Below are 25,682 nucleotides of genomic sequence, written 5' to 3'. Positions count from 1 at the left end.
AAAGCATAGTTAACAGAAGTTTATTATTTAAGTGTAATGTTGTACAGCGTGTACATAAAGTAATGAGTTTATTCACCCGAAAAGGACGTTGAAACGGTCTAAGTTGAGTTACTTTATGTAGGCCCTGTATAGTAAATTTATTTAGAAACAGTTAACCGTAACCGCTCGTATATACGTAGAATAACGCTCATAAACTAGATTGTGGTGTTACAGTTTAATTTGAATCTCGTGTAAAAACGTTGCTATTTTATAATATTATTTATATTTATTCCATATAGCGTTACAGTTACAATTCTTACCTAATGAACATTCACAAAGCAAACTCCTTCAGGTATCGGATGTAGTTCCTCTAAATATTCTAAATTCGGATAAATATTATTCGTTTTGGAATATACATAGATACATGTATAAAATATAAATTTTTCTCTGCAAGTTTTTGTACCCTATTCGAAGGTGGAACACAGGAAATTCATTAAAATTGAATGGTCTTGGAAAAGAGAACCTACGCCTCAGGTGCGAGCAGGTTATTCGCGTTTGGCGGGAGAACCACGCACTCACGCGCGCGCGCGCGCGCGCACACACACACACACACACACACACGCAAGTATTAAGTAACCGCTACCAAAAAGGTCAAAAATAATTTATCAGAAACTTATTCATCATAAATTTATTCATCAGAAACTTATTCATCATAAATTTATTCATCATAAATTTATTCATCATAAATTTATTCATCATGAATTTATTCGTCACAAACTTATTCATCACGAACTTATTCGTCATAAACTTATTCATCACGAACTTATTCGTCATAAACTTATTCATCATGAACTTATTCGTCATAAATTTATTCATCACGAACCGATCGTCGTGAATAAATCGGACGCCGAAGCCTGAATTTTGTTGCGAAATACGCGCGAACGGAACTCTTCTCGACGGTGGACGAAAACGAATCTTTCCCATGGCCGCAGAATGAGTCAAACACCCCGGATCGAATGGTAAAATCGTCCGATTTTCTATGAAGTACGAATTCGACCGTTGCCCTGTATAGTGCAATTTTTTCGGTAAAAGTTGCCCATTATAACTACATTCACAGATGTAATTTATGTATATGTTGCATATTGTAACGGGGCCTAACAATGCCACATACGTTTATTCAAATTTTTATCGTCAGTCCCCCTCGAAAATGAATGAACTTATTCAAAATTGCTTTTTGCCTCTAAGATCGTTCTTTTTCATTATTTTAGGGGTGAGTCACGTTGGGTCGTCGGAAATTAGCATAATAAGCTGACACCAACGGGAGGATCACCGGCTTCGGTTCCGTGCAGGAATCGGAATGGGCAAATTTTTGTTATCTGGGCCTTTTCGGTCGCTCGGATTCGGAAAAGATCGCGAAAGAGGCGCCCCGCAAAAGAGGAGGAAAGGGGGAGAAAGCAACGAGGGGAAAAAAAAATCTCAAAATCCCCCCCCCCCCCCCCCCACTTCGAAATCGCGCATGAAACACGAGGCGACGACTGAAACTGAGAAAAAAGCTAAAAAAGCGAAAAGAAAAAAAAAACAAAAATTGTCAGCGGCACCATGCAAATTATCGGATTTCTTTGCCCTTCGGCGTCAATGTCCCTTCGTTTCCTAAATTCTGTTAACATCTGTCAAGGGCGCGTGGTCAAAAATACCCTCTTTTAAAGCTTTTCATGGGTAGAATTTGGCACGTTATGCATAAAATCCCCTTTTTTTTGTACCTTCATGCATCTGGTGACGTTAATATTACGTTCTAAGGACATGTGACCTTCGGCCACATCCGCAATTTTAAATTCAGATATCGGCTGCATCGCACGGGCATTCGCCCGTGCGAAGCCTTAACAGACTAAAGTCTAAAAAACAATGCTCGATAAACTAATTAAAACGTATAAGGCTTAAGATTAATTTTGATTTTCGCGTAGATTAGCACCAAAATCTGTGAAAAATCGATTTTCAGCATCTGGCAGAGGCTGCCGAAAACGGGGGGCGTCGGAAAAAATCGAGAAAATTGGAATGGCCGCGTAAAATCGCGCAGACTGCCGCCTGCGCAGCTGGCTGCGCAGGTGTTCCGGCTGCTGCGCGGCTAAACGCGCTCAACTGCCGAGACTGTGCGGTCAGCTCGTTCCGTTATTATTTATCGCACCGATAAAATTTGTCCGGTCCTGCGTTTGATTTTTCCGTTTGTCCTTGGCCCGGGACCTGATTAAAACGTTTTCTTACTAACCCCGTGTCTTTGTTCCGCGTAGGAATGACTGGTCAAGCCCCGCGACCCTGCAATTTTAATCGCTGTGCGAAAACGTACAAATAATGTGAAACCTCAGGAGTGCAGACCACATTAAATCAGAAATTATTTTGGTTTTTGATGCCTAAGAATAATAGTTGAGAGTAATTAACGTTATTACGGTCTTGCCTGCCCTACGTTGCAAAAATTTTGTTGTAGTAAAAAAGAATTTAAGCTGAACCGAACTTGGTCCGTCCGTGGGAAGCTGCCTTTAGCCGAGTCCACGGAACGGTTTATCTGATAATGGTTTTTCATTGCGATGGTTGCGATTTTTTGGTGGTTTGACCGGTGCAGTCTTAAACAAATCCAAAAATAATTCAAAAAAACTCTTTTCCTACGTTCTCCAGGCACGTGACCTCAACGACGAATCGAACTTAAGTCTTTAGTTATTTCTGATTTTGCCGGCGGTACTAATTAATGACTTCGATTGTGTCAGGGAGGCAAAATAATTGAAAATTTCTAATTAAATTGTGCAGTAATTGTCGAAAACGGGGCTTTTGACACTTAATCATTTCATCGGTGCCCTTTTCAACTCTATTCGTTAATATTTCATCCAAAACCTTTAGCAAATATGATATAAAAATTGCTTTACACCAAATTTGTAAAACCGCGTCAAAAGTGATAATAATTTCCTTATTCTCTACATACTCCAGTTAGGAACTTGTTAAAAGGGCTCCCGATTAACTGGACTGGTGTTATTAGAGTGATTGTGTCTGTTGCAGATAACCCTGAGTAATTGAATAATGTTCCTTTAAAAGCACCCTAAAAAAAAAAATAACGAACCATTCAAACCAACCCTATTCAATCCGGGCCTGTTTCCCTATAGGAGACGTGGAAAATTGTCGCCATTGGTTTTCAAAAATATCAGGTCCGATGTGTATTTACGCGTTTGATCAGTCGAGACATGCGCAGTTCCTTATATTACAAAACAGTCCCATGAAGCATGCAAAACAATGAGGAAACAAACCGAGGAAAAAGCTCTTTCTGAAATGACAGTCCCGAGTGGTGCAATTAGATAATTGCATCTGGTTCAGATAAGCCCGAACAGTTTAATAATTTAGTGATCATTACCGAGCGGACAATTATAGTATTAAAATTTATATTTATGTAAATTGTGACATTTAGGGCTCTCCCATGTTTACGGCGGTAGTGACGGAAATAGCCGCTGAAAATGGGCAATTTGGATATTTTAAATTTCACGTTAATCATCATTTTTCTCCGAGAACCGTTAATTTGAGTATCGCGGGAAAAATTGGGTTCGTCTAAAATCAACATGAAGCGAACCCACGCGAGTCCGAGCCTGCACCTCTGCAGCGGACAGCCGAAAATGTCGCCATTGGTTCGCGAAATTCTTAGGTCGAACTTACGCCAACGCGTTGGTTCATTCGATGATATCATATGAGCCTCGGCGTCGCACGAAATCATGAAAATCATAAGGCGGTCCTCAAACGCGCTAACAGAGCCAAAAAGGATGCATTCTGTCGCGCTTCTAGTCCCCGTTTGTCTCAGTGCCGCGAAGCGAGAGGAAGATATGCAGTTTGTACGATGTGAATAGAGAGAGAGAGAGAGAGAGAGAGAGACAGAGAGAAAAAAAAGAACGTCGTGGGGTTTACACCTGCAATTTCCTAATTCCTGCAGTTTCTTCAAACGTTTGTCTTCCTAAGCTGTAGACCTCATATATAATAAAAAAATTTCATGTCCAACACCGGAGTGGACATCGACGTTTCTCGGCACCCCAGATAGGATGGGGAGCGAAGAAACGTGTACCACGACAATTCTTGAGCCAAAGTTTGACAATTGAAGCGTTTCTACAGTCACCCCTTTGCCCCAACGGGGCGAATCGGTCGCGAAAGCCCTAATAAAATATTCCAAACTCATCCTGCGGATTTCGGTAAAACTGCCGATCCGCATGCCAGCGAATGCATTTTCCAGGCGGCGCGACGTACCGCACGTCGTCGGAGCGGGAAATTACCTTCCGGTCGGTTTCGGTTAATAACGAAACGGGAAAACGGCGACTTTCGAATGGTCGTCGAAAAAATGTCGCGAAACCCTCCCAACGCCACCGCCCACGCGCCGCTGACGAGCTCATCGACACGCCGAGCGTGACAACCGAAAGGGGGGAGTCGTTCGCGTTACGTCACGCGCCAGGCGCGCGATTGCCCCGCCCCACCGCCGGGGCAGGAATATATAAATACGCCGGGCGCACGATCTGCTGCTTCAGTCTGCGGCTGAAAGCAGGCGAGGTAGTTTCGAACGGTACTTCGCGGAGACCGCCGCAGTTTGTTTGTCTCAAGTTGGAGGACCAGCGAGGCGGATTATTGGCGCCTTAGAGTTCCAGTTGAACAGATTTTAACATTATTTGAATGTAAAAATTAATTGTAAAATTCGACTATTCGTCGTCGCAACGGTGTGAAACGTTCGATTTAGAATATTTAGATATTCGTCCGATAATAAGATTGGAATCAACGTATGCAATAAGTAGCTTGAGAAATATTCACTACTCACCTATCGGCCGTTTGGGGGGCGAATGGGGCGCGAAAGCCGTCTCGCACCTGCTCCGTTTGGCCCCCAAACGGCGCTTGAGAAATACCTAAGCCGGAGATGAAACTTTTCAGAAATCTGTCTCTTACATAAACTACGATTAAATCAGAATGATGAACTAGTGACTTTTTATCTGGCTGTTGAGCAAACTACGTCTAGAACTTAATTCATACATACATTTTGCGAACTAATATAGTACTATATATCGAGATATAAAATAGGAACTTCTTTAAACATCACCTAAAGCTTTCTATCGTACAAAACATTACCTCTCGATATATTTTAAGTGAAAATCAACAGATCATATATAAAATTTCACTCAGTCTTTCTGTATTTGCATAAAAATATGTGCTGATTTGTTCCTCGTAATATACGAGGCATAATTTTGCAAATATAGGAATCAGCTTACTTTATACTATACTTTATGATTATATGATAAATACTGGTTAAAATTAAAATAATATAAATCACAGGTGACGTGGAATGGCCATCGATTCTTTCATAGGAACGAAAAATGTGCAGATCTCACCCGACCAAACAAGATTTATGCGTGTTGGACGCGTTTCTCGGTGGTTCCCACCAAAGGGTTAATGCGAGAAAGTCCGGCTGCAGCTTTTCAGTCGGTTTCCCGTCCTGCCCGGGCCGCCTTGCGACGACCAAAGGGCGAGGTTTCGTGCCCCGGCCCTTTTTGAACTTTTGGACGGCGGGAAAAATCGAATTGAAAATTTGGGCCGATCTAATGCGCATGGATTTTGGTTTGACGTGACAAATTCAGTTTTCTCTCAGGTCGAACGTGCAGGAGTCGAGGGCACTTTTGGAAGGTGACACCAATCGAAACGCTTTGAACGTCCAAAAGCCCGAGCGCCTTCTTTAGATTCTACCCCCAACGGGACGCCGCTGTGCACGAAACCGGGACCATTAAAAAAAAAATCGAGTGGGCGCCGGAATATCAGATGCACGTCTTGGATAAATTCGTTTAGTATCTATTGTCGATCGCAGATGTTTTATAGCGATGGTAAATGGCTTAATTAACGACCCACGTTTGCCGCCGTTCGTCGTCTACTGCGTGGTATTTTTTAATGGCCATCTCGGTGGAATACCGAATTATCGCTCTGCGAAGCAGTCGCTTCCTCGGGGGGCCTCGGCCGAGGTACCCACGAGGACCCGACGAACCCCGAAGGCGCGACCCTCGGCGTGGCTCGCGGAACCGAACGTTTTCGGATTTTCCCTGGGCCTTCGCCATTCTCCTTCGGTTTTTGGTCGAAGAGCGATTTTGTCGCATTAAACGCGTTGGAGACGGGGAGAAAAGCGTACCGTACTGTGGAGACTCGCCTCCAAAGGAGTCACCTTAAGTCTTCCAAACTCAAATTTACAAATTATCTAATGCGAAAAACAACACAAAAACCGACACAAACTTTGCGAAGCCGAAATGAACTTTCTCGAGTCCAAATGCGTATTTCCGATCCATAGGAATCGTGCCGTTTTCGCTTCTCGTCCCATATAACCCATCTGGGGTAGCTCGAGCATGCGCCTCGAGCAAATCGTCAGCGACTGAAAAATGCCCAACACGTCACGCTTCAACTGGAGAATCTTAAAGTTTTGCGCCGTGTACGCGAGCTAACCTGGACCGGTGGTACCGCGCGCGCTAACCTGAACTAACCCGAGCTGTTCTAACTACAGCAATTTGTATAATTGTTGTACAGGCACATGTATAGGAACGTATTGGGAGTGTAAGAGTACACACGATATCAAACCGCAGTTAAGGAACCTCCTCGAGAGCTCGCTCAATCGCGAATAATAATAATAGAATAGCAGTACCTTCCCTGGTAGTTCCACCACGACGGCGCGAAATTCCTTGTTGTGAAACATTAACGGCAAATCGAGCACAAACTTCGACACAAAATCCAACACAAAATCTTGTTTGATTAAGCGAACCGTGAAAAATGAAACCCGACCTGAGGGTTTTAGTTAGGCCGGCGTAAGGGTAAAAGTGACGGTTAAAGGTGCAGGTTGTCTTTGGAGCATTGGTAGAAAAACTACTGATGGCACCACTCTGCGATCAGACGCAGAATCTTCCAGTAAAAAAGCTTGCATTACATACCCGGGCAATTCTGAAGAATTTTCGTCATTCTGCAAATCTCTGTTGGCTTGCGGTAAGGCATAAGTGGCTGGAAGTTGGGCTTTTCTTGCGGCATTTTGAAGCGATTGACTTACCTCCAGTGGCAGTTCGAACTTCGAAGAATTCTTCTTTGGGGCGTCCAGTTCTTCTTCTACCGTGGCGCCATCTTTGGGGCCATCTTCAGAGTTATCCTGAGTCTGTTGATCCTGATTTGCGTCCGCGTGACCGTTGAAGGATGGATGAAATGGTAATACTGGTTGGTGGTTGTACAGGTGACGTTGAAACAGATCTCTTTCGAGGAACGATTGGGGGCAAATGGGGCACTTGAACGAGCTGTTCTCGTTGATGGAGTGGGTTCTCTCGTGGATGAACAGCATCGGTAGCAACGGGGACGAGAACGTGCAAAATGAACATTGGTAGGGCTTCGCGTTGATTTCGTCAAAAACTGTGGAGAGCACGTTTTGAATTCCGAACGACTTTGAGGCCAAGTCGCTGCTTCCGTTAGGGGTTTTCGGACTCGGGCTTGCGCGTTCTATCTTTATAGGTTTGCTTTGCTTTTGACCGTGGCCAATGGACTGGTGGAGCTGCTCCAACTCGGACCACTTCTCGAGGCCCGTCTGACCGTGGTCGCTGATCAGGTGGGCTTTCAACCATTTCGTGCTGCGAAATCTTCTGCTGCAGATGGGGCACACTTCCGTGAAATGAGTAAAATAGCGCTGGCTCAAGTCGGCGAGGTCTCCCGGCTTAGGATTGATGGGTTCAGGTTCTGGAGTAGAAGCACGCGGATGAGGCACAGCTTCCTCGGGTTTTTTCGGTTGGATAATGCTGGCGCCGTACTCGACGATGCCGTGGGTGTTGTGCTTGTGAACGCGAAGAAAATACTTGCTGCAAAGCTCCTTGTTGCAAATGTCGCAGACGACTCCGCCGATTTGAGCCCCACTTTCGATCTCGATGCCGTGCATCCTCTGCATGTGAGTTTTCATGAAGTACTTGTTACAGAGCTCCTTGTTGCATATCTCGCAGTAGCTGCTCGTGGGAGTTACGTTGACCGACAGGCGTCTTTCTGGCGCACTGCTGTTCGGCATGAACAGCTTGCTAGTGGATTTGTCCGCCATAATGTCGGCACCAATGCACTCCTCCTTGGAGCTCTCAGGAGTTGCGGTGGCAGTCGAATGGATCTCCAGGATGTGTTTCTTCATCTCCTCGCCATTCTGAAAATCCTTCCCGCACAGGTCGCATAGAGTGTTGTTGTTGCTGTTCTCGGAGTCGGCTCCTTTTTCGAAATCCGCAGTGTCTTCCAGAAGCAGCCCATGTTCAGCCACCATGTGAGCATGCAGAAAAAAGCGATTTTCGAATCTTTTGTTGCAAAGGTTGCAATTGGTTGCGACCCTGGAGACATCTATGTCGTTCAGTTGAAGGATCATGGTCTGCAGCTTCTGCAGATCTTCGCTGATGGTTTCAGGATTTAGAGACTTCTCTGGGGTCGCGGTTAAGCATCTCTCTTCGTTTTTCGCTTGTTCTTCGCCGGCCTCCGAACTTGCCTGGACCAACCTGGCGCCGGCCTCTAGGCTGCCTTCGAACTCCTTTGGGGACATTCTTCTGTGTACTGTGCTGTTGTGCAACTGAGCCAAGCCACTGTTCTGGAACTTGATCCCGCACATGTCGCAACTGATCTCGCTGGGTGACGTAGTCTTTCGGTCGCTGGCTTGTTGCTGCTCGGTGACGATCAAATTCAAGGGGCTGGTTTGCGTGGTGAAGGACCACGCGTGGTTGTTCGGACCTTCCGTTTTTTGGTCTTTTTCCTCGGCAATGTAGATTCCGTGGCGTTTCATTTTGTGCGTGCGCAAAAAATATTTGTTGCAATACTCCTTGTTGCACATCTCGCAAAAGGCCTTGGGATTCATGACGCCTATCCTCCGAAGGCGGTTGGTCAGGTCAAGTTCTCGGCTGGATTGGCTTGGTGACATCTTCGCAGAATCATAAAATAAGAGGTTGTCGTCTGATTCGTTTTTAATTGAGGTAGTTTCGGTTTGAACGTTACTGTGGCTGCCGCACACTTCGGCCATTTGGTCTTCAGCGGTCACCTTGTCGCTCTCGCTGGATGATGATGGGCCATTAGATGTCGAAGCTGAAACCCGATTCTGGACATCGTTAAACTCGCCGTCTGGATAAGCCGACACGGACTGTTTGGGTTTGTTCGCGAATCCACAAGGAAAGGCCACACTGTAGGGATTCAATAAACTTATAGATTTATTATCGGTCTTTACAGTTACTTCGGGGCTCTGTACGGCGCTTAGTGGTTTCAAGTTCGCGTTGCTGACGTAGGATGGATTGTTTCCGATAGATGGAGGTTGCTCATTAATCGACACATCACTGTAAATACCGTGTTTATTGGCTTTGTGGGTTTTGAGAAAGTACTTATTACAAAACTCCTTATTGCACAGTCCACAATAGGCGTCCAAATTGAAGATCCGAATCGGCTTAATCTGTATGTTATCAGCCTGACCGTATTGAGACATGGCCATGAATACGGGATTTGTAGAGTTTAACGACATGGTATGCAGGTTGTTCTGTAGCCAGTCTTTGTTCCGCAGCTCATCTGTCCATTGCATATCAGATTTCTGTAGCGTCAGGCATAGAGGTGAGTCTTCAAATGACGTCGAAGGAGTGCTGGTACCCAGGTCATCTTCGGGTTCCTTTTTCGGCTTGACATGTCGATGTTCGCAAACGTTATGTTTATCCAGCTGCCCTTCGGATTCGAACGTTAAGCTGCACAAGGTACATCGCAATTCAATATTATCGAAGGATTCTACGGTTTTTCCATCCAAATAGGACGAGTTGGAGCTGAACGCCTCTGCCAATCCTGGTTCGGAATTGAAGATTCTAATGGGAGTAGATTGTTTTCTGCGTTTCTTTGACGATTCTGAAGCCGAAGGGATATTGTGACATCGCTTGGAGTTTCTAGATTGTTGGAAATTTGATGTACTGTTTGATATTTGCTCCCTCGTCGAAGGGTAACCTCCATGCTGGAGTAATCCAGTACTTGAAGGTATTGTGACAGATGTCATGGTTTTCCCTTGTAGGCGACATGCAATTTTCGTATAGGTCCCTGGAAGAGATCAAAGAAGCCGGTCAGATTACTTGTGAATTACGGTAAAAATTAGGGAGATTAAGAGTAGTTTATTTTACGAGGGAACCTTCCGATGGCCATATGAAATGTGACGCCCAGTACATTTCGTCAGGAAGGTCGATAAACCGACACATATTAATAATAAATGCGATTTTGCGTATCGTCCCTAAACGTTGGATTATTCCGGTGTTTTTCCCGAAGGTGGTTCTGGATCGGCCTCGTGACGGTAGGAAACAATTCGATTGTCAAGTGTTCAAACAGCTGTGAATCATCGCACCGAAGGTCTCGGGGCCAAGCAAAAACTGATGGTCGAGCCGCGATTTCCGAATCGAACGTGAAAAGTACAGGGGCTCGAATCCAGGACAGTGGAGTACGCAACAATAATAAGGATTGATCCGTAGCATCAATAAACGTAATAATATCTTGGGCGTCAGCCTCGTTCAAAATAAGGACAATATGGGAAAAATACCTATTAATCTGGCAACATTGGCGTCATGATCATTCAATGTCCTCCTGCGCTCCCTGTCAGAAATTTGGCAACTCGCACTTAACGCATCTGCAGAATGTTTACCTGCATCCATCCTTTTGAAAGATGCTGCGCAAAAACTATTGTCAAAGTAATAACCCCACCGTTACGCGATGGAAATAACCCCAGACGGCCCCAGATTGCTGGATGTAGCCCCAAAATCGCGAAAGGCCGATGAAACTGTCTCCGCCCTAAAACCAGCACGTACGTCAACATGTTTGACGTGAGCACGTGGGCACTGCCAACACCGACGAGCAAACTTGAAAAAATCTTTTGACAGAAACTAATTCGATTGTATTTTGACGTCACAAGAGTGCAGGGAAACTCTCATTTTAAACTCAAACCGGAAAAATAAAATATTCAAGCATTTGCATAACTCGGCCTTTGGACATTTTCGGTCACTCTTGACCGTTGACTTGCGTGCGGACGAAATCTACGGTTGCTACGGACAAAAGGACACGCCAGGGATCATATTAGGCTGTACAAATAGTAAGCCGAATGGTAATCCAATATCATATAACTTCTCCATTACCGTCGTTAATGGAATTCAAAAATAAGCGTCACTGTTGCCATGCTAAGCACTTTAATGCACAAATGTGATACCAGAATCAATAATGTAACGTATAATGCTACCAATCTATTTGAAGATGGCTGAGCAATCGTGGAAGAGCCAGGAAAACTGGATCGGCACCTAGAATGGAAATGATGGAAAGTGTGCGGCCATTCCGCCAACAATGGCCGCTATTTCCACATCGGCTGTGTGATCGTTGAGTGTGGAAACGGTTTTTCACTCGGGGATGGGGGGGCAGAGAAGTGGCACGGAAAAAAAATCGGAAATAAAGCTAAATTTGCTTCAAACTCGGAGAGCTTGAAGCGAAGAAAGGGAGCAGGATCATCAACGTGAAAACAAGTCTAAAGGGTGGGAATGAGCACAATAAGACCGGGATCAAATGGGCCTCGTTCAAGTTTTAACCTCCTTTTCGCCATCACTCTTCGTTTTGGTATGAAAATTAGCCGATTGTCTCTCTCCCAGTTCACTCTCTTTAACTTTACCAAACCGACAGCAGTGGGTTTAAGGAGGTCATTAACGGGCCGGCTCCAATCAATGGAGGAGATTTATTTCATAAGCCATCTGTGCGCTCTTAAAACGTTCATTCGTTTATTTTTTCTTTTTTTTTATCGTTTATTCGTTGTGTTACATAAAATGGGGCAAAACGGGATACGCATTTCTGTAACAAGTCATTAAAAGGAAAAGTCTGTCTTGGCCATTCATTAAACATTTGCGACGGTGGTCTATCGCAAGGAAGAATGAATCATTCGATGGACCCTCATTTATAGAAAATGCCGCACAATTTTGCAGCGTCGGCGTCGGCGTCGGGAGAGCGGAGGAATAATATGGGAAATAATGACCAAAACAAGTAAATATCGGAGGGAGGAGTCGGTCGCTCGCTTCCGATATTAATATTTCAGCTGATTTTCGCCTTTCTAAGCTGTAGGTGCCCACTTTTGACCTTCTTAGAGAAAAATTCCACTTCCGGACGAGCTACAGCAACACCGAAAATTACAATATAAAATTTAAACATGCAAGTTTCTGGAATTTGATGTGATTTATATGTATGCGTGTCGTCTGAGTGAAACTTGAGGGGGAACGAATACATTAACTTATAGATTCGGTTTTTCGATGGCGAAGACCTCACTTTGTGCCGAATAGTCGGTGAAAAATCGGAAAAGTTTTCGAAAAGCCTGGTCCGCAACCTCCACTCTCGGCTCCTTCCAAATCGCGAAAAAATAGGTAACAATGTGACCCGGCCTCTCAACAACCGTAAGCGATTTCGCCAGGCAGGTTTGTGCAGAGATATAGAGCGCATCGAAACGATTAATTTGAGATATTTTTAAAGCAATTACTCCGCGCGTTCCCTAGATATCGACATTTGGAGTTTGAAATATGGGCAAACTTCGACCATCTGAAGATCTTTCCTGGTTTCAAATTCGACAAAGGATTCGAAACTGATTAATATTTTATAGAGAGCCAGCGGTGTATCGAATTTTGCGGCCTCAAAGACCGAACGGCGACATGAAAAAAACTTCAAAAATGAACAGAAATTAATTAAACTAATTTAAACATCGAAAATGGCATTTCTTCCGACGCTCCTTCCGCGAGCGTTTCATCAAAAATCGCCAATTCCATCCGCCATCTCTTTCCTCGCTCTTTCCCTCCGCTCTTTCCTCTGTCGCTCCCAAATTCGAGGGGAACGTCACTGGCTTTCTTCAATATTTGGACGTCAGTAAATAAGACTGAGCCGAGTGAAAAATGCATCTGCGAGGGCGGCAATAATAGAAATTTTTATTAACTCTAGGAGGTATTTGCCATTAGATCCATTTATATGACTTCGTAGGGGAAATCAATAACTATACTGTTTTTAATTATTAACGGGAGTGAATAGGCTTTAGAATCGCATACGCTGGAGATAAATAGGGACGAGGAATAATCTCTAAATGTTTGTTGCAGTGCGCCCCCATGGAACACGGGGACCGGCCGGCCTCATTCAGCCGAATCATGCAAACCCGAACTAAGTCCTCGTGTGTACGTACATCCAATGGGGACTCATTAACGAAGTCTCGTTCTAAATTCGAGGAGCACCACGCGGGGCCCGAAAGACTTCTTTTCGAGCCGCAACGCGCCCCAGTGAACTATCGAAACGTCCGAGAAAAATTTCATGACCCGAAACAAACTTTTGAAAAAACCTCATTTGCCTCGGGGATGCCGGAGGTCCAAGGGACAGTGACCTTCTAATCTATCTGGCCTCCTTGCACTATATACATTGAGATTGATTGAGACAGCTATTTTGAGTGCTTGCGTTAACTATGAGAAGGCTGCACAACGACTGCAAACACTAATCAATCAAACTCATAACCGGCGGAAATACAAGAAATTAAACCGAGACCGAGTTGCATAGGAAAGATTTAAACCAAAGTTTAAGCTTTAGAGCTGACGCATGTCTCATTGATTAGTTGCCTCAAGTCTCAGGGAGGCTTCAAGTGAAGGTTAAATTAGAGAAATATACCGCCGCAGCGTGCATCCGTTTAAATATATATTTTTCCAGGCATCGTGGGCCAGAGACACCTTGGCCTGCACGCAGTCCCGATTTTACATCTGGGGATTTTTGCGTGCGATAAAATACGAAGATCGTGGGACCTCCATAAATGCCCGATTGAAATTACTTACCGGATTAAGGCAAGCAAACCATCAGCTCACGATGCGGCGTTTCCATATTTCGAAAAATTTCCCGACTTCGCGGGAAAACGGCAACAGCTAAAGCGAGTAAAATGCGATTTTCTGATGAAATTCTCGAAAACTTTGTCCGCACGGGTGTCTCAGTATCTCTCACAGTTTCCCAGATTCCAATATCCGCACCACACTGCGTGTAAAAAAGACAACTAAGGCTTTTTATATGTTATTTGCGAAACCGTTAAACTTCCACGGATTGAGGCATCTGAACTTGGACAGAATACGAAATTGGGGTTTTATAAATATCTGAACTGAAAGTACTGACAGTTACTAATCAGCAACTCGGCAACTTACAATTTATTACATGACACCCGTCGCTGCTTTGCACCTTCGGGTTAAGTTTGGGAGAACTTTCAAGAGATCCGAGATTAGCGGCAGCAAAGAAGGGAAATGAGATAACGCATTACTCGTTTTCAATTTCTCAGTTAGTAATTTAAGCAGTGTTCGGTATTTAATTACTCTTCCGGGATTTCTTGGAAGATGGACGGACACCCGCTCGGAACGTTCTTGACCAGCCCGCTTCTCCGTACGCGACCCCGTAATTTTTTTTTTTAATTTTTAAAATTTTTTTAACTTGTTTGTTCAGACACAAAACGAAAACATTTCACTGTTTTACATCAAAAACTCACTAACCTGCAATATCAGTCACAGTTATTAATTCGCCGATTTTGAAGTCTATTTCACGACATGTCTCGGAAATACCCCATACGCACAGGTATTATGCGTGTGCTCTTTTCGGCGGTCAGCACGCACAGTATCAATAAGAGGGTCGGCAAACGAAATCCCATAGTCGTAAACTACCCTCCCCCCCCCCCCCTCCCTCCCTCTCCTAATTCTAGGCAACGAAATATACCCCCACTACTTTACCCACCCCTGACGAAATCTTCAAACTTAATTTTCAAAGAAAACGGCGAATTTGCGGGGTTTATCAGTTTAATTTGAGGAAGAACACGTTTCGGCCAAGGCCTTAATATTGGGTGTTGCTAGGCCGGAGTTATTCCTCGGGTAAATTGTAGATTTTTCTATGACACTTTTGCGTCGACACTGCGAAAATTACGTTACGTTCGGTCTGACCAATTAAAACGGCTTCTTGCCTTGACAGAAGGTTCACGCACAAAAACGAAAAAAAAAAAACAAAAAAAACAAAAAAAAATACAAATTTGGATTTTTTTTCAATCGACCGAACGTTTCGCGCCCTTCAACGATTTGTTTAAAACAAAACCTTAATCGACTTTTGAGTCGAGCTCGTCTTTTGAGTTTTTTGAACCGGATAATAACAATGGGGAAAGCCGGTGAAAAATCTGTTTTCTCGAATTGCTGTATCTCTCCTACTGTCCATCCAAATTCAGTCAACTTAGACTCGCTTGAAAGGGCATTTTACACTTAATTAATCGAAGACTTTGTCTGAGTTCACTAATTCATACCACGTGCTCTAAGGAGCGCCATTTTCACGGGGTTTCTCCGATTTCTCGTTTAGGAGACTTGGCGCAAGTGGCACGACGCGTATTGCTCCCAGATGGGGACGCCGGGACGTTTTTCGTTTCAATTAAAAGAAAATGGCATGAGTTTTTTCGAAATTTCCAAAAGGAGGGAACCGCCCGCTTTCTGCCTGCTTCCAAACCTCGAACGCCGATCTCCCTATTTGCGAAAATTTAGGCGCCGAAGGAGCTACCGGCCTCCTCATACAGCAAACTTATGTCCAATTGGTTCTTTGCTCCCTAACGCGGCCCTGGCCTGAATGAACACATGTAGCGCAAACTTAAAAAAAAAAATTTCCTCCCTTTAAGGTTATTTTTTAATGGGAAATTAATCGATGAACAACTTTCCTGGACGTAATATAACTTATACATTTTTAATGTTGGAAATAGCCAATAAGCCATAAATGACTTGTGTAAAACCTAACTGACTTATAAATAATTTTATTAATGACCATTCCAAAGTAATCCCTTATTTTCCGTCATTAGGACTCGGGAAGAAATGAGCGGTTGAATTGGAAAATTTAGATTATTTCCGGTCAACATGGGATGGACACGTAATCAACCTCCCCCGGACAAAAGACCTTTAAGTTTCTGTTTGTCTTTGGCCGCCAAATTTTGAATATGTAATTTATTGAACCGGGGGGCCCCGCGGGTTAACGTTTCGTCATTAAACTGCGATTTTCCATTGATAAAAATGATATAAACAACGTCCAACGAACGAGTAAAGAGTCGAACCAACATATCCAGATTTTCACACCGCTTTTCCCGTGGGTACGTAAACGATAAGAACGGCAAACACGAATTCAGCATTATAAATATCATATAAATTCTTATGTTGGCATATGCTATCAAAGCTTCGTGTTATGTTTTTCAACATAACAAACGCCGAAATGAATCTCCGCATGCGCAGACCCCACGATAAACAGGCTCTCGATTGGTTTAAATTTATATAAACAATAAACTGTTATCTTTTATCAACTTTCATATTATCGATTTTAGTTAACTGTTATCTGTATTTGTCCATGCAGTTATTCCCTTGTTGTAATTTAATAATTGGATTCATTTGTGGCATGCCAACAGTATTCAAATGTAGTGGAGATATGGATATCAAATGATTACATTAGTGGTGACTTGTGCTTTCAAATGACGGAATAAATTTGCCCTTTTCTAGACCTAATTGGCCGCGAAAGGCCGAAAGGGCCGCGAAAAGTTGGAAAATTTAAAGCGTAACTCCAAAAACTGGAAAAAAAAATCGAGGAAATGTCGAGTAGTAGACGAATTACGGTCGTATAAACGCGATATAGAAAAGACATCTCTGTTGGGGTTTTGTTAAACTATTTTAAAAAGAGGTCCGGAAAACTGTTAAAAGATCAAATTAGAAAACAAAATTTATCAATTGTCCTCCTTCGTATTGAATCTCAAATTCGATTTACGTTTCCCACAGGAAATATAACCCAATATAAGGGTAAACTGTAAAACATAGGAACTAAGAATATCAGGCCCGGCTTGTGGCGAATTTCGTCGGACGCGGATCAGTTTTCTTCCCGTGTGATTTTTCATTGACCAACAAGGTTTTGTTGTCAAACGCTAGGCGGTCCCGGTTTTCTTGCCCAATCGAAGACTCGGGAATTAATGCAAAGAGCGTTCGTTGCCGAGAATATAGTCAGTTTAAGCACTGCAGGCAAAAAAGCCTGGAGCCGGGCCTGGGATTGCCCACCCTAACCTTTTCAAGGCCCGTCTTGTCACCGGTTATTTTCGCCATTTTTTACATTATTTTAACAAAATAGTTATAATTTTTTTCTTACCGGTCACCCCATAGAGAAACGAAACCAACCCAAGTCCGGACGCACATAAATGGACGCAGGGAAAGTCAAAACTTAAAAAAATATATATACAGGGCGTGCCGTTTGGAAACTTTTTTTTATAAGACTTGACACACGCAACGGTGACAAGTCACATGTCATACGTCAAAAACGCACCGAGGGCCGCGGCAAGTCTCATCGCTCAAACCTGTGGAGTGACGTCTTCCGGATTACGGGTCCGCGTAAATTATCGTTTCGGTGGAAATGTATGAGTCGCCCCCGCCACGACGGAGGAAAAATAATAACAATAACAGTACGATGGTGGACCTAGTAATCAAGCCGTTGGCGGTGCGGCAAGGCGGCCATTACCGTTCGGAGATAGAAAAAAATCTCATAAGCGTCAAGTACTTACGTCCTCTTCGATGCGCTGAGACACGCGTGTGTATTTAGCCACATGAATTACCGCACTTATTTCATAAAGAAGCTGCGAACCGGTCGTTTAACCCTTGCAAAGAACGATCATCCGATCTGTCCCTAATGCTACAGAGTAATGACGTAGGCGAGCCCCTGATCGAGGCCACATGAATATAATTGTATAAAGTTATAAAAATTATTCATGACTAGCACCATCCAGTCGATCATCGTTTATTTGTACATAAAAATCGATTTTATTTTTGATAAAACAGATAAGGGACTTGCTGCATGTCAGTAATAAACCACCTGTGTTGACACAAGACAATTAAAAAGGCTGATGGGCTTAATGAATGCAGTAACGAATTTTAAATAAATTTGTAGGTGCGCTTCTGAAAGATTAAACGTAAATATACACACTAACTGCTCGGGTTAACAACGACGACAAATTGGGCGCCCCAGCGAGGCAGTAGCCACCCACGGGCGGTCAAAACTTCCATCTTCGTGCTCGATTTTTTTAAGCCAAAAACGCCACACCTTGGAGAATGCCGCCAGATGGTGGTGCGATCTCGATGGAAGATCGCGCCACCAGATGGTGTTGCGATCTTCCACGCCTCTCCAGGCACACGATTATCGTTCCGTGGCGCCGCGAACCACCTATGAGGACGAGGACCCCTAACGCGCCGACACTGACCACCAGACGCCAATGTCTGATCTCGGTGGGCAGCGACTCTTAAATAAGAAAAATTTAGAACTATCCAGGGACGTTGCGTCCAGAGAGGAGGTCGAGGGGAGACCTCTCTGCCTTATCGCGTTGCATTCGGGCGCGGTCCTCGCAAGCAGAGAGGAAAATTTACTGTTAACTTTAACTAACATCGAGCCGATTTCCGTGGAAATATTTCCCATGGAAATTATCTCGTAGTTGTAGTCGTACATATTACTCACACCCCATGGAAAAAAGAAATTGTGTACACGCACCAAAAAAATCCCCTTTCATTGCTCGTTTAGTCGGTGGGCCGATATGTTCACGTACGTTTCGACGGGCTCTGCCCTGACCTGCATGAAAGTGTAAACATTAGCCCGATGACTACAAGGCAACTTTTTTTGTAGGTCACTTTTATTGAAAGCTTATCGGCAGAGAAATAGAAAACCTTCATAAGGGATATGGGTGTTTGGACAATAAAAAAAAAAATCGAGTCATCGTCTTGCCGGCCCTGGACAATTTTTTCCGATTTGGCTGGTACGAGCTGAAAAACTTCGATTCGATCGGCGGATTCTCGCCAAAAACCGACGGAATTTCTATCGTCAAACGGCAATATTAAGGTTTCATCACAAAAATTACCGGTTTTCGGGTTCGTCAGTGAGAAGGAGTGATCCACGACGGTCCGAACTACCCTCGCCCCGCGCCGACTTTAACTCTTTCACCTCATAAACTTAAAACCTTCGCGTATAGATTTGATGGGACTTCAGGGCCGCGCCTTCAGTGCGGCCCTTTCCACGATCCGCCTGGGCTGAAGGAAAAACGGGCAACCTGCATACAGGGTGGACCGAAATACAACATGCGGCATGGATAAATTCCAGCCACGAAAATAACGAATCGGGAGAGCGACGTCGACGTGCAGGGATGACAATTCGACGGCTCAAACCAGGTATCCCTAAGATTTATCAAATTTTCTTTTCCTGCGAGGCCAGGGAAAGCTGAAACTGAACGAATCGTATTCCTATTATTACATTAGAAACAATAAAATGATAACAAAACTCTGCGCTCTAGAACAGCTAAATGAAGTTCTGAAAATGGCCTCCGCTCTATTGGCCAAACAATAAAAGAATTGGTTGTGAAACTCCACTTCCAATTTACCAAAGTTTCTGCACTTAAGCGCATTAAAAATAATAATTTTTGATTTACCGATTTGAAATTGCTCTCGCGGGAGCTTTTTGAACGCGACAAGTTCATTTAAAATATCAATTTCGAGGGGCCGGATAGGTGGCGCCACTTGCGCCATGTCGCCGCAGGTGAGAACATCGCGGTAATTTGTTTATCAACGTTGATAACGTGACCTTCTTGAGGAACGAATTTTCACGAAATTTTGTTATAAATTTGTCCGGCTAACGTTTTTGTCGGGGGCTTCGTTTAATTCGGCGCATTTTCGAACGTTTAAAATGCCCTCAATTCCTTGCGCACAGGTAACGCCAATTCCTCACTAGTGGAGCGCTACCTCGCTCCGCTGGAGGGATTTCAATATTATTAACTTTACTCAAAAAGTCGAGAGCCTTTCGTCCAACGGGGGTTCAAATTTATTTAATTAAAATGGGTTTCGATCCCGTTCCGAAATTTCGCTGGCGTTCCGGGGCACCGTGCGAGCGGCCCCCGCTCGCCCGTGTACCAGATATAATCCCACGACCTCCCTTTTTACCGGGAAATCGGTCAATTTCATCGGTCAGTACGTGCACCCCGCGTGCGGGCGACCTTTGCAGATGCACACCGTACGCAAAAAATCGTCCCACAATCAGAACTGTGGTGATTATCAGCACTCGGCGGGGCAACGACGTAACGAAAACGCTGAAATCGATGTACCTCATCTACCCCTCCCGTTGCCGTTATTTGCTCCCCTGACCACAGCGAGTACGTATCGCCAAGGGGCCCCGTTCGTGGGTACTTTTTTGGTGTTGCTTATTGCGCACAAGCCTCGCATTACGCATAAATGTAGCCGAAATCGTGCCCATTCTCATCGCTCATCGGAACGAAAATGTACCGAAAACGCTGGAATGAATGCACTGCAACACCCCCCTTTGGCCGTTACTGCTTCACTGACCGCGACGAGTACGTATTGCCAAGGGGACGTTGTCGCTGGACAAAGCTGACCAAGAGTGTATAGGCATAGTAGGCCCACTTAGTAAATAGTACGTATATGCATGTAAGTGCGTGTGGCAGCATGGCGAAACGGATCAATAATCCTCCCACACCGGCAAGACCACTGGTCAGAAAAATGGCCAGTCGCGCAACCTTCATTTTAAGACATAAGTGACAGACACGAGACACGCCTAGCCAAAAATACTAATTCTTTTCGGTTCTCCGTTGCCTTAGCAATTAATTAGATTTGCCCTGCTACCTTCCCCTCCATGAGTTCATTTCGCTTTCCGTTCCACCCCCACATATGACTAGGAATTTAAGAGAAATAATTCGGATTTTCACAATTCTACGTGCGAAAAACGCTTCGCCGGGCATCGACCGAGTGTTTCCATTTTGGCGAGCACACTGGATCCCGTGTATAAAATCTATAAACACGCGGAGGACAAATATTAACCCTTCAGCGTCAAGGGAAAGTAGAATAAGGGGTTAAAAAACTGTAAACACGATTTGAAGAGAGCTGGTGAATGCTCAAACAAGTGCATGGAAAGAGGACAGGTAGAACACGTGCATCTGTTCATGCATAAATAATGTCCGTATATTTTTGGATTCTGCTCAGTGCAGGCGAACTTGGTCACTTTCAATTTCCTACAGAAAATGGTTCAGCCGCGGTTTATAAACAATATCGATCAGTTTTCATTTTATTTCCAGACAAAGTCTCATACACCCGAGTATTAGAATCACTCACACAGGCCCCAATCCCAGTGAAGATTTCGAAAACTGCCCTGCTACATATATATAAATACATATATACATATATATATATGTATATATATATAGGTATTTATATATGTGTAAATATATATATATATACATACGTATATATATATATATATATGTACATATGTATATACATATATATATATATATATATATATATATATATATATATATATGTATATATATATACGTATGTAATACAATTATTGAAAAGCTAACCTTAAAAGCTCATTCGCGAAAGTCTAATCAACATATAAAGGTGTCACCGCAAATTCGGTCTACAGTGTTCACTCGCACATACAAATGAGCGCCCGATAGGCCTCTTCCAAGAATTAATGGCAAAAAAGGACTTACCAAAGACCGATCGCTAAGTTTTAAGAACTTGTCATCGCTGGCACACTGGCACCTATACGACACTGGCGAGGTGTACCTACTGATAAATTAAAGGGACAGCCCGGAAAAGGGACGATGGTGCGCAACTCCGCCAAATTTAGATGACGAAAAGCGGTTATTTGTTAAAGAAGTGCGTCGATGATGTTTCAACTTAGTTTAACGGATAATTATTTACGAATCGAGATGTACAACCCTATGAAACACTGATGTTTGGTCGTGGATAAATTTTAGCATGCGTGTGCGGTAAACTACCGAGTGGCTGCGTCATGAGCGCGGTAAACAAGCGAGTAGCTGAGTTACGAGCACGGTAAACAAGCAAGTAGCTCGTTATAACTCATATCGGGGATGTGGCGATAAGCTCTTTGTTGCGGAGCTACGGAACCTGTCGTGGCGACACTCTAGGAGGCAACAATCGTAGGAGAACTTATGAAATGGATCGCCACGTGCGGCTGAAAAAAATTAGGCGATTCCTTTATTAACGGAAGAAAAGGGAAACGCCAGTCAATCTGGCAGGTAAAACAAATAACCTGTCGGCCAGCGATTGCATTATTTGGCTTTTGCACGATGTACGAGGGTTGATTTCCTGAGGCATTTTCAGCTTTCTGGCTGACGGTCCAGAGAAATGAGGCGGTCAACTCTTTCTCGTATTTAATGACGAACAATAATGACGGGATTAGCGAGAGTGCGGCCTGAAAATACACCTCGATTACCTAATTAAAATATGTAGTATGTACATTCCCTAACGAGCGACAAAAATAGAATTTTCCACACTTGAGAGCAACGATTTTTCTAGAAAACTTACCGAGTTCACGAGAAGGGACTTGGGATTTAATCAGTACACAGAGTGTACCAGAAGCGATGGCGCAAATCGAACTTCTAGGGGGTAAAAAAATAGCACGGTCCGGTTAAAGTGGCCTGACAGAAAACTCGCATGTTTTCGTGTCACAGGGTGTCAATAAATCTCCCTAATTTTGATTTGCAGAATTGAAACTGCACCTAGGGGGATTTTCGAGAATTTAAAATACTCGTTTCGAACTATCAGATAGGTGGCGCCACGAACTCCCAATGCGAACCGAAACGAACGTCTTCGTTGCTAATGAACGTTGCCGCCATTCCGCGACAAATGCTTCCAGCAATTCCCGTCCGTATTTGTGAGATTTTGCAAAATGTCCCCACGCAGCTGATCCATATATGCGGATTGGCCGCATAATGGACTTTATCAGCTGCAAAATCCCTTTCACGGACGGGTGACTTTCTGTTAGGCGTTGAAGCCTTTGGTCTTAGCAGCGGCGGCCATTGATAAAGGCCCTAGGTCAACCCTTCATCTAATCCTAGATAACGGGCTGTATCCTGCTGCGGCACTTCATTGCCATCGACCTCAAGAGAATTTGGGATTTCGTGAAGCTTCCCTGTCAGCATTACCTGGTACTTCGTCGGATTGACCATAGTTCGCCAAGTTACCAGCAACTCCTCCTGTTGATCGTCTAACGCTCGCTGCAGATGCGTTTGTTCAACCATTTTTATGTGTATTTGGATAGAATGGCTGTATCATCGGCGTGGAGTGCAGCATATTTTTTGTTATTTTGGGAATATCGCCCATTTACAGGTACGGAGACAGCACAATGACTTGGAACAGTTGAAACCAATAGTTGAATCACGGAAATCAATAATATATATAGTGGCGCCCTCTCGTAACTCTCGGTCGTACTAAGGATTATTCGAAAATTTCGATTTTGATAGGGCCCATTGACCGTTGAACTTTTTTTAGGGACAATTTTTGAATTGGAGAGTAATCGCTATAGAGAGTATTTTGATTTGCCACGAATTTATGCAACATCCTGCATATATATAACTATTTTTTAAATATGATACCTTTCGCATGTTACTGAACTAGCTAGAAACGTTTAATACGACCAAGTTTTTGGAAGGAATCACGAACTGACATTTGACAATCATTGACGTGACGCGATTTTGGGATTGGTGGGTGATATATACCGAGTTGAAGGTTAAGGTTATCATTTTTACTGAAAAATTTCATCAAAATAAATCGATTACAGATAGTTTAAAACAAAATTTCATTGGTTTTGTAGCATAAGTATGCCCGTAAGCCGGCTGGACGTTATATATAGAAAACTACTATTATCGAAATTTTTTACGAAAGGTTGGGGACTCCCTGGACACCTGGAAAGGTGAACCTTTTATCATTTTTAAACGACTATTAAATGTTTATTTATAGGAACGATATTTTAGGCTGTTTCAGTTTAGAAAAATAATTTCAAACCGGCAAACATGTTGTGATCTCGTGCCAAAGGACTACCCCATACAGATAATCAATGTAAGTTTTTGTACTGCTGTCCTAAGAACTTTGTGACTAAAAACAATTAAAGGAAGAATTTTTGATATAGTCCCAGAAATATGTGGACTGCCACATCATTGAAGGGAAGTTTCGAAGCCCCTTTGCCTTACACCTTGAAGGACTTGTTCCAACTGAAGTACAAGATGCTTATTTTCAAATGGTATTACCTTTAAGATGGAAAAATGAACATAAGCCAATTTGCATTCATCTGGCTGGAACAGGTGATCATGTAAGTTAAAGTGTCCTTGTTTACACCAAGCTATTTATAGCTTTAAAGTAAGGTTTTATCATTTTACTTCACAAACACTTAAATTCATCATTGTCAACATCAATATTTTTATGTAGGGTATACTACAGGGTGTCATACTGAGAATTGTCCCAATCTCTAATGGAAAAAATGTAGGAATTTCATTCTATATGAAACCTGAAAGGAGCAACATGATTAAAATATTTTATCACATTCCTATCCTGAGGCTTCTTTCAGAAGATACTGCAAAGCAATCAAGATGTCAAATATTGTGAAAAAATTTTTAATCAGGTGGGTAATTCTTAAAATGTTAAAATTTAATAATCATGAAGATTTGTTATTTTGAGGATATTTTTGTTTGATCTAGTTATTACAGCTCTTCCTTAATTATCCTGGTTCTCAGCCCAGTATGACACCCTATACAGCAATAAGATCTTACAGCCTTGGCAGTAAAAATGTCCCAATGGACATAAAGTTAAACTATAGTAAAAAAAGAACATTTATAGAATTATCCGGGATCTGTCAGCTTATCATCTCATCTGACTCTCTAACATTATCATACCACTGTTCCCACCAACCTCTTTCTAGATTTGCTGTTCATGTACCAATTCAGGACAAACTGTATACATTCATTACTCACCATCAGCTCTTAATAACTAAATAATGAAAGCTCCCTTACCTTAATTGCTGTAATTCATCATTGTTGCAGTATTTTTGGCGAAGAAGAAATATAATGGCCAAGCCTCTTTTAAAAGCTGGCATAGGTGCCATAATCCTAGAAAATCCATTTTATGGACTAAGAAAACCCAAAAAACAAATTAGATCAAGTGTGCACTATGTGTCTGATATTTTTGTTATGGGTGGCTGTTTAATATTAGAGTGTCTAGTGTTGCTTCATTGGTGTGAGCAACTTGGTTTTGGACCTCTGGGTATTACAGGCATATCAATGGGAGGTCATGTAAGTTTCCTATTATTTATCATTTGAACACTTGGGGGATTTTACCCTAACTGTAGTATAAAAGAGTTAAAAAGAACTGCAAGAGATTAGAAACTAAATACTTAATAAGTGTATGTTATTAAGGCCCAATGTAAAACATTTAATTGTCAAGTTTTGTCAAATTAGGGATAAAGCTTTGGTTGGATTTTGACGTTACACTATATCCTCTCATGTCATAGCTTTTTATATTATTATTTTTCGTAGATGGCTTCTCTTGCAGCAACTAATTGGCCAAAACCCTTGGTGCTAGTTCCTTGTTTAAGTTGGTCAACTGCATCATCTGTTTTCACAGAGGTAAATCATTTGCAGCATCCATTTAATCCATTGTACATCACATATGTTCAAAATGAATAAGATCTCTTTTGGAAACTATGATAAACATAAAAAGAATGGTAAAAATTTGCCATAATCTGATCTTTTCCCATTGGAAATTTCTAATAAAACCCTGAGATATAATCTTGTTCCT

The 25,682-nt window shown here is 43.0% G+C and overlaps 2 protein-coding genes across 7 annotated transcripts in view; one reads left to right on the top strand and one right to left on the bottom strand.

Annotated features, from left to right (window-relative positions):
- The window catches only part of LOC136350462 (protein ABHD18), a 142,742-nt gene that overhangs the window by 115,507 nt on the left and 1,553 nt on the right, over window positions 1–25,682 (top strand). Inside the window, exons 2-6 of one of the 5 annotated variants that reach the window (XM_066302182.1) lie at window positions 23,645–23,805; window positions 23,867–23,951; window positions 24,022–24,201; window positions 24,929–25,177; window positions 25,421–25,510. In XM_066302182.1, coding sequence (XP_066158279.1) covers window positions 23,714–23,805; window positions 23,867–23,951; window positions 24,022–24,201; window positions 24,929–25,177; window positions 25,421–25,510 — 696 coding nt within the window. In that variant the 5' untranslated portion in view covers window positions 23,645–23,713. Of the gene's footprint in view, window positions 1–23,356; window positions 23,806–23,852; window positions 23,952–24,003; window positions 24,202–24,928; window positions 25,178–25,420; window positions 25,511–25,682 lie in introns of those variants that run through there. The other 4 variants (XM_066302186.1, XM_066302184.1, XM_066302185.1 and 1 more) reach the window with 4 other exon arrangements.
- LOC136350458 (zinc finger and BTB domain-containing protein 41) lies at window positions 1,484–23,366 on the bottom strand. 2 transcript variants are annotated; one of them, XM_066302175.1, is made up of 5 exons: window positions 23,039–23,366; window positions 22,419–22,612; window positions 22,144–22,305; window positions 21,578–22,065; window positions 1,484–10,068 (listed from the first exon to the last, which is right to left on the bottom strand). In XM_066302175.1, the coding sequence occupies exon 5, from the start codon at window positions 10,025–10,027 to the stop codon at window positions 6,809–6,811; it is 3,219 nt and encodes a 1,072-aa protein (XP_066158272.1). In that variant the 5' UTR covers window positions 10,028–10,068; window positions 21,578–22,065; window positions 22,144–22,305; window positions 22,419–22,612; window positions 23,039–23,366; the 3' UTR covers window positions 1,484–6,808. The 2 variants fall into 2 exon arrangements, with proteins under 2 accessions (XP_066158272.1, XP_066158273.1); XM_066302176.1 differs by lacking the exons at window positions 21,578–22,065; window positions 22,144–22,305; window positions 22,419–22,612.

Source organism: Euwallacea fornicatus, chromosome 3, assembly GCF_040115645.1.
Source record: "Euwallacea fornicatus isolate EFF26 chromosome 3, ASM4011564v1, whole genome shotgun sequence".
Classification (NCBI taxonomy): Eukaryota; Metazoa; Arthropoda; class Insecta; order Coleoptera; family Curculionidae; genus Euwallacea; species Euwallacea fornicatus.
Note: the sequence above shows the minus strand (reverse complement) of the source record. Positions and strands in the feature narration are given on the sequence as shown.